The sequence below is a fragment of the Pezoporus occidentalis genome, unplaced genomic scaffold, assembly GCF_034315485.1.
Source record: "Pezoporus occidentalis ecotype Australia unplaced genomic scaffold, CSIRO_AGI_Poc_V1 ctg400, whole genome shotgun sequence".
NCBI lineage: Eukaryota > Metazoa > Chordata > Aves > Psittaciformes > Psittacidae > Pezoporus > Pezoporus occidentalis.
The window spans coordinates 43,131-55,950 of record NW_026915726.1 but is presented as its reverse complement, the minus strand read 5'-3'; the positions used below and the strand labels follow the sequence as shown (position 1 = coordinate 55,950).

General features: G+C 51.9%; 2 protein-coding genes across 11 annotated transcripts in view; one reads left to right on the top strand and one right to left on the bottom strand.

Annotated features, from left to right (window-relative positions):
- The window catches only part of ITGB4 (integrin subunit beta 4), a 31,513-nt gene extending 21,998 nt beyond the window's left edge, over positions 1-9,515 (bottom strand). For 6 of the 10 annotated variants that reach the window (XR_009967644.1, XM_062633726.1, XM_062633730.1 and 3 more), the window contains exons 1-5: positions 6,904-7,070; positions 2,149-2,240; positions 1,672-1,757; positions 1,062-1,163; positions 415-619 (exon numbers count right to left, since the gene is read on the bottom strand). Coding sequence is in view for 9 of the 10 variants with exons in the window: in XM_062633726.1 (XP_062489710.1) it covers positions 415-619; positions 1,062-1,163; positions 1,672-1,757; positions 2,149-2,240; positions 6,904-6,908 (490 nt within the window). In the remaining variant the exon portion in view is untranslated. Of the gene's footprint in view, positions 1-414; positions 620-1,061; positions 1,164-1,671; positions 1,758-2,148; positions 2,252-6,903; positions 7,071-8,965 lie in introns of those variants that run through there. The other 4 variants (XM_062633728.1, XM_062633729.1, XM_062633727.1 and 1 more) reach the window with 4 other exon arrangements.
- The window catches only part of LOC134171476 (ATP-dependent DNA helicase Q5-like), a 71,448-nt gene that overhangs the window by 17,938 nt on the left and 40,690 nt on the right, over positions 1-12,820 (top strand). The window lies entirely within an intron of this gene.

The following is a 12,820-nucleotide window of genomic DNA, read 5'->3' as shown; positions in this document are numbered from 1 at the left end:
CCTAAGCCCTTTGGGCTTGTGGCTTGTCTTTTTTTGCGGTAGTAACCTATACCACCTTTGGTAGCCCCCTTTCCAAGGCTGGAGCTTCTGCAATAGTGCAAACCATACCTACCAGTTCAGATGCCAAAGCCACTGCACAGATCAACTTCGCAGGGCACCAGCCCCCATGCTGGGCTGAAAGGAGAGCGCATCACGCATGAGGATCCCTGCATGACCAGGAGAGACAGCCCCCCCCCCCCATCTCCAAAGCAGCAATAATCAGAAATTCTAATTGAAACAGACATTTCTCAGCTTTTTGCCAGTTGCATCCCTTTCTCTGGTGCTAGTAAGAACTCCTCACTGCAGGCAGGAGTGAGCTGCCTACCTTCATCAGCACAGAAGCTAGCTCCCCTATTCTTCCAGCTCTGGTCTCACCTAGGTTTTGGCCCATGCTTTTGAGGTTGTCTAGATCATCAGACATAGAGTAGGAGAAGTCCATGAGGATGTAGAGATCCACAGGGCTCTCCAAGGGCTGGAAGACATCCATGTTGAAGCTCATCTCCTCCCCAGCTCGCAGCCGCATGAACATGCCCTGTGGGGACACCTGGGTTCTCTGCAGGGATGTGTTGATACTGAAATTCTGTGAAGAAAGTGATGTGAAGGGGATGGACTCCACTTTCTATGCAGATACAATGAGGATGAGTGGAGAACCAGGGAGATATCTGGGAACTGGAAAGGCAGGATGTTCACACTCCCTTCCCTCATGTACAGCTGAGGACCAACGGCAGCCTCCCCCATGTCCACACGTGCCCAGCTGGGCACCTCCTCTAGACCTTGGCATTTTGCTTACATCTGCTTTGCCTGAAAAGCCATGCGGCCCTAAGCAATCAGGTCTGTTGTCAACAGGTTCATCAGCTAACAAAAGCAGAGCATTTTTTTGAGTAGACCCTACATGAAGAGAGATCTGGACTTTGTATTCTTCCTGCTGAAGACTCTATAGGAGGATGAAGGACTTGAAGGACACTGGGAATGGTGGGACCCCTCAGGAGAAGCTGGGCAACGGCTGTCTCCCCAGCACCCACCTGTTGGGTCTGCATCTCGCCCCTGGTGTACACGATGCTGGCCTCCCTGCAGCCGTACCGCAGCAAGTTCTCCCGCAAGTTGCAACGAGGCTCTTCAAAGCTCTGCCAATGGGGAAAGAACAACATCACAGCCACTGAAAGCAGCAAATCCCTCGTGCAAGGGGAAAAGGCACTTATCAGGAAACACGGTCCTCTGCTGGGAGCATTAGTGAACCTCTGGGAGCAGGAGTAAGGGGATGATCTAGCACAGAAGAGCCAATGTCCCCCCAGAAGCAGGGAAATGTGATGATCAGTGAGTTGCTGGCTTGTCTGAAATAAGACTCTGCCTCTATCCCTTGCACACACCATTTCAGATCTGGCACACCACAGACTTTTCTGCTAAACCCTGCATTACTGCAGGCTTGCCCCAGAATCTCCTTCCTCCCAGTTCGCCATGCCAAGGGAAGCCCATGTTTCAGCACTTCCCATCAGAATCAGCTCTTTGCAGAGAAGCAACAGCCAGGAGCTGACCCTGCTCTTGGGTCCCTGTCCCAGCTTCCACTAGAGGTGGTGGGATCGCTCCGTCAGCAGAGTGGGAAGCGGAGCCTTGGTCTCTCCTGCAAGGTCTTACCTCATCAGTGCAGAAGGAGCAGTCCTTATCCACTCGGATGCACTCAGTGCAGCTCTTTGCCCGCGACAGCACACAGCGGTTATCTACTGGGAAAGATCAGGGTGTCAGGAATGGAGAAAACCATGAGAGGGCATGAGGAAGGCCGATCTTGTTCCTGGGTGAGTCAGTGGAGTTTTTGCCTGGTTTGCTAGTGGAAGCAGGCTACAAAACAGCAGTGGGGTAGTGAGAGGGGCCCCAGATGCTGGGAAGACAGAAAACAGGAGGAAGAGCACACAACTGGTCTTATAAGGGTGGTGAGGAGCTGGCACAGGGTGCCCAGAGAAGCTGTGGCTGCCCCATCCCTGGCAGTATTCAGGGCCAGGCCGGACACAGGGCCTTGGAGCAAGCTGCTCTAGTGGAAGGGGTCCCTGCCTGTGGCAGGGGTTGGAGCTGGATGAGCCAGAATCACCCAGGCAGTCATACAACTGCTGCACTCACTTTTGCTTCGTTGGCAGAGGCCAGTGGCACAGAGCAGAGACAGGAAGAGCAGCCCAGCACACATCCGTGGCAGCACATCCATCCTCTTCCTCCTAAAACACATGGATCATTATGTTGTGGAGAGCCAAGATGGAAATGGTCCTGGAGATAAGGGCAGCTCCTGCAGAGCCCTTGCAAGCTGGTGCCTGGAAGCAACCTCTGACCTCATCAGGGCAGGGCATGAAGGCAAAACCAAGAGTGGTTCATCCTATGCTCAGGCATCAGCAAATGGCTCAAAGTCCCTGGCAGTGGGGCAGGGCAGGTGCCACAGCACAGCACCCCTGTGTCCAGAGCCAGGGTGCCTGCATTGATAGGATCAATGCAGTCAGCCAGAGCCCAGGCTGCTCCTGGCTGGAGCCCAGTGCCATCCACATGTGGGAGCACCAACCAGGACAAGACCTTGCTTTTTCCAGCAGGTTAAGGGAAAAAAAAAAGTGAGAGGAGGAAAAAGTGACTGTCTGTATTGTCCAAAAGCAAAACAGACCCCTCCCTTCTGCTATTTCCTATTGTACTAAGAGTTTCCAGGATGGTTGAAACAACAATAAATAGAGGGTGAGGTGTGGAAAATGCCAGACTTGGAGCTGTTGAACAAATCTATGGTCTTGAGAGCCCAGCAGCTACTCTGTCTCCTGTCCAGGGCAGCAGGACCCCCTGTGTGGATCCAAAGGCCAAATCGTAAACACTGAAGCATTCCCCCTGTACCCACATGTGACTTTGAAAACTCAGTGCCATCCAGAAATCAGCATTTGGACATGGTAAACGAAAGAGACAAAGATGGAACTCGAGCTCTGCAGCTACTGTGCCAGACAGTGACTTTGGTACCTTGGCAAGTCACAGGAGCAGTCAAGGCACAAAACGCAGTGTAAATACATCTCTAAAGCACCTCCTTTCTGGAAGATGCAAGTGTGAAATGTAGGATTCAAAGTAATTGTCTTATAGCTTCTTGCTGTGTAAGCCCTGACTAAAATAAGTGAAGAAAATGGGAAAATCACTTAGGGAAGGGAAAAGGGGTATCATGTGCAGTAAAGACGTCCGAGTTCCCAGGCAGACACCAGCACACAGTCCAGTCACGGTGACTCAGCTACTAACAGCCTGACCTGGGGCCCAGGGAAACCCCTGGAAAGACCTGCTGTAGTCACAACAGCACTGGGTCACACTAGGCCTTTGGATACCGCATCAGCCACTGAGGCCAGTGGGAATACATAGAATGCATGAAACTGAGCACATGCAGAGTCCATTATGGCACAGAGGTCCAATCAACATAGCACTGACACCAGGGGACATCTCTCTTCTTAAGATGTTTGAGGGAGCAAGAGGAGGCCAGGAGGAAATGCTGGAGTGGTGGTCTGGGATGGGGTAGGATGTCTGTGTGCAGCCATCAGCTCAGTTCCCTTTGCTCTCCATGATGGTCACTGGATACATGGGTAATAGATGGCAAGATGCTGGCATATCATTTATGTTTTCAGCTGTGCCAGGGGGATTTCTGCCCTATCACTGAAACGTGAGAAATGTGGAAACTTCAGGTCAGCACATCTGTGGGGAAACCTGGGGAAGCTTTGCTGTTCCTCGGGACCTGGTAGCCAATATGCTGGTTTTCATATCGGTAAAAGGTAGCTGATATCAAGGAAATCCCTCTGCTTCCCTCCTGCAGCCCTGGAGTTAAGCTCCCTTCAATGCCAACTGTCCCCAGCCCAGGCTCTTTGCAGGCTTGGCTTTGGGTGGTCCCTGTGACTGGCTCCAAGGCTAACAATTATCATCATCCCTCTACATGCCTGTAACCTCGTTCAGCAACAGCCCTCATGCCACCACTTGCTGGCAAACACTGGGTCCTTTGCCACCAAGACAGGAGGATGGGGATATTTTGAAGCAATTTTGGGGATTTTGAAATCCCTTTTTCCCTTTCTCCACCCCAGTAAGCCCTGCCAGCTGCAGTAACCAACACCTCAGAGCCATGGGGAGATAAAATCAGGGGTGAGATAAAAGTGGAGGGAAGTGCTTTGACCCCACCAAGGGAAAAACACAGCAAGACATCCCCATGGCACTCGGCAAATCCCATTTCCCAACATGGGCAAAGGCCACAAAGAGAGAATTGAGTATGGGGGAAGAGACTGCTCAGCCCATACAGCCACCTTCAAAGGTGGCCTCAAAGCAAAGACCTAATTCATCCTCCTTTAACGACGAGTCAAGGAAGAGTCACCAGGGGATGGATGGGCACACCCTAGGCCTTGGACACAGGAACTGCTCTCATGTCTTTTCAAGTGCTGAGATAAAAGGCCATAAACCTCAGCTCGATATTAAAGTCCTGCTGCCCTGGGAGTCGCCGAGCTCTGAGGGTTGAGCTGGGCGGCTGCTGGCAGGCAGGGCACTGGTGGCTCAGAGAGCATTGCCGCTGCCACGCAGCACTGCAGGAAAGCAGCCCACAGTGTTTGTGCAGAAGCCTGCAAGGGGCATTCCTTGATTTCAGAAGTGTCCTCTGGAAGAGGAAACACCACTTTCACTGCTGAAAAGCTGCAGTGTTTGCTTGGATTTTCATGTTGACAACAACAACAAAAGCTGTTCAGTGTGCAAAGCCAGGAAAAAGAGCAGAGCAGCTCATGGCTGCACACAGACAACCTACCCCATCCCAGACCACCACTCCAGCATCCTGGTCTCCTCCTGCTCCCCCAGCCTTTGCCTGCAACCTCAGCACAGTCAACAGACCTGCTCCAGAAAGATCCCAGGAACTCCTGAGCCTGGAGAAGCCCACACTGGGCACCTCATCCCCCAAAACCATGGGATGCTTCAGAGAAACTACTGGAGCAATGAGATGGAGGACTGGGTTGGAGTGACCCTGTCCCATCCTCACCCCTTCCCAATGCTGGGAAGGACAAGGCTGAAACTGGGCATCACCCTGGGGTGGGGACTGGGGAGTGGAACCAAGTAACAGGTTATGATGAGCCATAAAGTCATGGTAGGAGCCTTGTCCCAGCTGCCATGTGGGGGACACCTGGCAGGTTGGGGACATGGAAGTGGGAAAGCAAGGAAAATAATAAAGAAAAAAAAAAAGCTCCCAGAGCAGCCTTTCCTCCCTCCGGTGGGCATTGTCTTTTTTATGGCTTCAGACCCCCCATGCTTCCCAGCAGTGCTTTGAGGCTACATATGGGACTGACACCCTGGTAGATGCGAGGCACCTGTAGGAGCAGCTGTTCACCCATGTGTGCTTGAGCATCACGGTGCTCTCAGCACGCTGGTCACCATGATCAGCCTCAGCACGGGGCTTGGTGTCCTGAGGGAGAGCTCATAGTGATGTCGGTAAAGCACAAGGGCACCCGGGTGTCTCCCCGGGAGCCCTGGTCCCACAGTGCTGTGGCAGCCACAAGGGCTCATGCTGACTCAGTTCTCCTCCCCTGGCAGGCTGCAGGGACACAGATCAGGACCACAGCTCACGCTTTCTCCCTTCCCAGGCTGCTCCGTCCCCGGCACATGCGGCGGCACAGAACTGCCAGGGGCTGTGCTGAAACTTGAAAATGATCAGCTGCCCAGGCGGCTACCAAAAACTTGACTCGCCAATCAAAGCCTTGCTTAAACACAGGCTCATATTTGTCTTTGATTTTGACTCCCCCCCTCATCCATCCCCCCCTTCCCCAGGTGGGCCTCAGCAGCCGGGAGGTTCCATGCAAGTGTCACCGTTTGCTGTTTCCAGCAAGAAAGGGATCTCAGCCCTTTGGTCAAGCTCCAGACTTCAAAAAGCCCCTGGCATCCTCTAGCAAGAGACAAAACAGCAGGACTCAGCCTGGGGACCCACACGGAGCTGCTGGGAGCCAGGGAGCAGCTGACAGCACCCTGTGCCAGCTGCGATACCTTGTCTTATCTCTGCCCCCTGGTTCGGGCAGGGGGAGCGCTGAGGGGCTGGCAGCAAGTCCAGGACTCTGCCTGTGGGACCTGCTTGCATGCCAGCACAGCCCTGGGCCCTCCTGTCCCCCACCTGCTGCTCCCACCACATTCTCTGTTGCTCTGGCCCCCATAAGATGCTTTTCTTCTCCCTCACTTCCATGGGTGCCTCTCATGCATCTTTTCCCCCACCTAATCTGTGCTGGTCTGCTCCCTCACACCAATCTTTCCATACATTTCCCTATCTCCCATCCACTTTAGATCCACCAGCCCACCTATACCCTGTCGCCTTTTCCTCCAGGGTCACCCTCTGCCCTTGCTCCCCCCTCACAAATGTTCTGCAAAAGAACCTCTGTAGATTTAGCAGGTCAGAGCCACCTTTGCACAGTTCCACTTAGGAAAGCTTTTGCAAGGTGCCAGCTCCAATGCTGCCTTTTCCCCTGGAAGCAGGACAGGCTGAGACAGCAACCTTTGAAACCTGCAACAAAGGCTCCCCAAAGGGCTCTGCTCTGCCTTACCGCACTGTGGTACCCCCACCCTCTGCTCCACAGCCCCCCACCCAAATGCCTGCAGAGGCAGCCTCTGCCCATGCAGCCCTGCAGAGCCTGGCTCGATCTCCAGCACTGCCCTTCCAGCGGGCTGAGGGGCACAGGACAGCGTCTGACAGCCAAATCCAGGGGGAAAAGGGGGAACAAGCCAGCAGGGAGCTGAGCCCCTCACTCCATGCCCTGCCTACCTGCCCGTACAAGGAGCCTCCAGTGCCCGATTTCATCCCTCGGTTAATCAACACAGTGAAACTCAAGCAAGCTGGACACTAAAGAGCCTGGATGAATTAATTCCACAAACCTCATTAGCGCCGAGTCTGACTCAGTGTCCAAATCCTCTGCTGCAGCCCGAAAAACAGGCACCCACACACCAAGCCAAGAAATTCCTCTGAAGGCAGAGGGGGAACGTGCTGCTTTACTGCTGCAACTTGATTTCCAGTCTTGGCCTTTTCTTTCTTCTTCTTCTTTTTTTTTCCTCCTCCCTCGTCTTTATTTTCTGTCCCTTTTTTTTTCCGCTTAAATGTCAGCCTCCAGGCCGGCAGACCTCGATCCTGCCTGCCTCCCGCTGCCTTCTGCTTGCTCCAGTCCAATAGCGACTTTGTTCTTGCTCCTCTCGCCTCCAGAGCTGCCGCCTCTCCCTCCCGCGGGCTGGCAGGGAGGAAAGGTGGGAGCAGCAGTAAGTGAGATCAGAGCGCAGGTGAGGACGAGCTTTATCCCAGTTGGGGAGGAAAGGGGTGCCCGTGACTCAGGGCTTGGCATTCCTCCCTCGCACACCTGGATGGGCAGGCACAGCCCGCGCAGCCGCCCAGACCCTCCCTCTGCGCAAGCACCGTCCCACAGGAAAAGGGCTGAGCGGGTGGTTGTGGGGTGCGGGCAGCGTCAGCTGCTGGCCTTTGCCTGTCTGCGGGGGGTTTCTCCTCCACGTTTCCTTCTGGCAAGAGCGGGGCTGTTACCCCAGCACACAGGTAGCTCCTAGCTGTAACACCAGGTAAATTCCTGCCACGACAACCACCGGAGCCCAGCCTCTGTACCGTGAATGCAGAGAAGACAGATCCACATCTGGCTTTACCCAGGGCACAAGCCCAACAGTCCACCCCACATCTGCAATAGGTCTGGCTTGTGGGTCAATGCAACCCCTTCTAGCACCGTGAGACCCACCCACAGCTGCCCCTAATGCATTCTACCATGGTCCAAGGAGCAGCAATCCCACAACTGCACCCAGCCCTTCTGCTGGGCTGGATCCCAAACCCCTTCCCCAGCCAAAGAGCAGCAGGGTTTAGAGTTCAGGTGAGATTATTTGCTCTGCCTCGCAGCATCCTTTTGCTTTAGAACCTGGGGTTTGTCATGGCTCAGCTACACCTCCTGTGGTGCAGAGGGTACACATACCTGGTAGATGCAGCAGCGGAGGCTGTGTTTTAGCTTCCTGATAAATCCTCACAAGGAAAACTGCATTCCCTGCACTTCAACACAGACAACAGCAACAGCCAGATGAAAAGCTCACATATTTCCTGCCTGCGCTGGAGATTAAAAATACAAGCAGGGCAATTTTTGCCTCTGTTATCAGTGTAGCACCACAGAGGCTGCTGATCGACTTCATGATGGTGGTGACCAAGTGCTGATTCCAATGAAAGTGAGGAGCAAGATTCCTTTCACTACAAGAAATATGAAGCTCAAATAAATATGTGTAAACTGATTAAGCCTGAGGGAAAAGGAAGATGTGCTTGTGCCATTAAAAACTGCAGCAAATGGGAAACAGGTAGGGGCACAACTGAGGATGGCTCAGGCATAACTCCGGTATTTCCCGGTTTCTGAACACTTGACTTCACACCCTCAACAAGATCCTGGCCCTTTTAGAGATGCAATTTTTTATCTTTAAACAAAAATTCTGAAAATGAAGGGGGTTTGTTGTCAGGTTTTGTTAAACCCCAACAGACATTTCCTGCAGTGTGCGAGCTGGGACATGAGGTTCCAATGCTCAAGCTGCAGCAGTGGCAGCTGGAAAAGAGCAGACTGGTACTAGTGAGGGGCTGAAGGCAGAGGGTCCACACACGGGAGCACGTCAGGTCAGGGATGTGAGCAGACAGACCACACAACTGTGTCTGCTCACCTCCCTTGCTCCTCCACATGGTCCTGTCCACCAGGAGCTCACATCAGCCCCAGCCTCTCTCCACCGCAGCTCTCCTCTGCTACCACTGGGGTGCTGTACAAAAAGCTGTTAAAAAAAGCCAATTTAGGTTACAAGCAAGAACCATATTACTAAAAACCAAACAAACAAAACCCACAAAAAAACTAAACAAAAACAAAAACCAAAAAACAACCATCAGGAACCCTGGAGCCAACCAGAAAAGCATGGGAGCAGCTACCTTCCACTACAGTATTCAGTGGCCTTGGTTTCTGGCTGTTCTCCTTTCTCCACCTGAGATGGAAGATGTCTGCTGCAAAGTATCTCTGGTGCCACCTACAGACACTCTGACTGCCCCAGGGCTGCCTGACACCATCTCTCTCCCCTTCCTCCCTGCAGCAGCAGGGCAGGACCAGCTCCACTCAACATCTCCAGGTGTCACAAGCAGCCTGGTTACTCACCACAGCTGCTGCCAGAAGAGCCCAGGATACTCATTTTGCAAGCTTCTTAGAGACATTTCCCCCAGCCCCTCAGAGAACTCTCAGAACAGAGCATGAATTTTCCCAGGGACCTGTAGCTGACCTGTACTCAAGCAGACATTTCAAGGGCTGATAAAAGGCACTTTTCTGGTATCAAGACAGCTCTACCACCAATCTTTAAGGCAACAAAGCAGAGAGGATTTAGAAAATATCAGTAAGTGGTCATAAGAATATAACAGGTTTCACTTCACAGGATCCCAGCCTGGTTTGCGTTGGAAGGGACCTTAAAGCTCATCCAGCTCCAGCCCCTGCCACAGGCAGGGACACCTTCCAGCAGCTTGCTCCAAGCCCCTGTGTCCAACCTGCCCTTGAACACTGCCAGGGATGGGGCAGCCACAGCTTCTCTGGGCACCCTGTGCCAGCGCCTCAGCACCCTCACAGGGAAGAGCTTCTGCCTAAGAGCTCATCTCAGTCTCCCCTCTGGCAGGTTAAAGCCATTCCCCTTGGCCTGTCCCTACATCCCTTGTCCCAAGCCCCTCTCCAGGTTTCCTGCAGCCCCTTCAGGCACTGGAGCTGCTCTCAGGTCTCCCCTTCAGGAGCCTTCTCTTCTCCAGGCTGACCCAGCCCAGCTCTTTAAAAACAAAAATTGTTGTTTTATGTGTTGCCTTTCAGGGAGCTTCTCCAAAGTGTTTCCACTGTTGAAGAAGAATACTTGAAATGCTCAAGTTTTTGTGTTGGTTCCATACCTTGCACTTGCTGTCTGCTGGACCATAAATTTGTGGTTTTAAACACCAGAGAATAGGGTCTGCAGAGAGGAAGCAGCAGCAGATTTTGCTGCAGATGGCACAAGCAAAGCTCACAGCCGCTGATGGGGTGGACATCACACCTATAAATCAGTGATTTGCTGATCTAGAAGTTTTCCACCTGGGAGTGAAAAGAAGTTGCTCTGCGGCTCACAGTAAATTACTGTGTTCTCTGCTGAGGCTACCAGTCTGAGTGGCAATTACTGATAATTACAAGTGATTTTAGGGTTAATTCTTTTTTTAAATGCCACACCCGCTTGTAGAGAACCTTTCTTCTTTCTCTCCTGCAACTGCAGTTTGCCTGGAGGTGGCTCTGGGGCTTTTTCTAGGTCTGCATTGAGCAGTTAAGGGTCAAGATCCCACTGCTGGAGCCTGTTCATTCCCTTTCTGAATTCCGTAACAAGACGCACTGCTAAAAGAAATAATCCCATAGCTGCACTGTACAGTGTAGTGGCAATATCCTGCTACCTGGCATAAATTTAAGGAGTGCTTAACAATACACTATTAGTGTACATTAATGTGCACATAATTTATTGCACTAAGTTGTGCTTAATATAATTACCCAAGTAATTAAAAGTGCAGGATGAAATCTGCTTCCATGTTCTTTTCCTCAGCCTTTCCCCAAAGACAGCATTAACTATATGTCTGTTTTGTAGTGGATGCTCCTGTCAGGAACACACACCTAAAGGAAAACCTCTTTGCTGAACATCACTGATCCCTATTTTCCCCTGGGATGGGCCAGCAGCAAGAGGTAAGTTACTGCAGGGTTACTTCAGTGGCATACCCAGCTGTCAGAAGGCTGGAAGCACACTGGTGTTACGTCTGACAGGTTTCAGCAGACAGCCCACCTTTCCTCCCTTTGTGTTGGCCCCATTCAATAATGTGGCTGAGGGTCTCCTGAGGAGCCTGCAAACACAAACCAGGAGAAGAGTTGGGCTCTCACCTTTGTCGTGCTCTGCAACCACTGCAAGCGGTTACGCAAAGCTAAGAGAGGTTAAAAGTACCAGTAACTTCACCTTTTATCACTGCACCAAAAGGCAGGCTCGTTTTCTCCCTACAAAGAAGGAAGAACAAGCTTGGTAGAGGACAGACAGACAGACGCCTTCCATGAGAAAAGGCAAAACCTTTTCTTGTGAAATCCTGGTATTCTGCTGTTTATTGGCAACAGAGAGCAGGAGGCCAGCCCCAGCCAAAGACAAGTTTCAAGTAAACAAAGATGAAATGTTGGAAGTCATCAGTGTCCATGGTTCCTGCTTAGAACAAAAGGAAGGAAGTTGAATATAAACAGAGGAACAGTGGCACTCGGCAAGGCTTGAGATGGAAAACGGCTCCGTGGGAGTCATGCATGCCTGTGCTGGTGTAAACATACCCCAGAAGGAAGAGATCTCACACCCCAATAGCAACTTATTTAACATTAGGCAGTCTTGGAGAGCCCTACTGCACAGCATCTCTTTCTCTGGAGGTAATGCCTCTGGGCTGTCCTGGTTCACACTGTTCAACAAGATCAAGCAGCCTCTGCCTTTGGATCAATTTCTGGGCACATCACAAGGACGATCTGTTTGAGGGGCTTCGCAGGAGCTGCAACTTCTTGTCCCCTGTGATGCCCAAGAGCTGGAAGGGAGCTTGTGCCAGGGTCAGCAAATCAGATATCGCTGAAACCATCACCTCCACCTGCGGGAGCCCACTGTGCCCTCCGCAAAGCCTCGGTACAACCCAAAGGCTGGGCAAGGAAGACTTCTTCTCTTTCATTTTTTGTACTCTGAGTAAATAACTCCCATAGAACAGTACAGCAGCAATCCAAGTAAAACATAGCTTGAGGTGCTCCCATTTTATGGTCTGAGGTGGGGCTGGCAAGGGCTGCCCTTCCCCACCCACTCCTTCGGGGAGACAGCAACAGCTAAGACATAAAATAAAAGCAAGTCCTGAACATACAAAATCCCTTCTCACCACAGCATCAAAGGAGGGCAGATCTCCAAATCACAACAAGCAAACGGGAAAGAAAAGCAACACCTCAGGGCATGGAGGTGGGAGAAGACTTCAGAAGGGAGAGTGAGAGCAGGACCAGCCCTGCCAAAGGTGATTTCATTATGGAAGCTCTCCTCTGTCTGCTGTGCAGCCCGGCCTGGCACAGGCACACATCGAATGTGGAGTTTCAGCTAAGAGAAACCTGTGCAAGCCAGGAGACACCCATGCTTAAAAAGGCAGTAAGCAGAGAGAAGATTCCAAGGATCATGAGCCTGTAATCCTCAGGCAAAGGAATAATGAAAATAGGGCTGGTTTTACCCTCCTGGGTACAGTCAGTGTCCCCGTGGGAGGAGAGGCAAGAATGAACATCTACAGCACTGCTAACAGGCACAGAGTGAGCAATCCCTGTTGCAGTGCAGCTGGCACTTCAACACCAAGCAGCTGCCACATGGCCCTGGTACGATCCCAGCCATACAGATTCCCAACAAGCCAACCAGTCAAACCTCCCCTTGGAGGCTTCATGGGCAGGAAAGGATCCTTCTTCCCTCAGGACATTCTTGCACACCTGGAGCTCCCTCCATGTGTCTCCGGTGTGCTGACTGATCACAGCCAAGTGCAACCAGTGCAATCACCTTCTCGGAGATAGGAAAGAGGCTTTTTGCTGGAACTGGAGTTTCCAACCTGTGTATCCATTTATTACTTCCGGAAGGAACACACAAGATAAACAAGAGCAGCAAGCTATTGTACTGGCTGCAAGTCTGTTACATAATGGTTGGCATGTCCACTCCAGCTTCTTGAAAGGGAGTGAAAAACCCCAACCAACCAATCACACACATTTCAAGTTGCCCT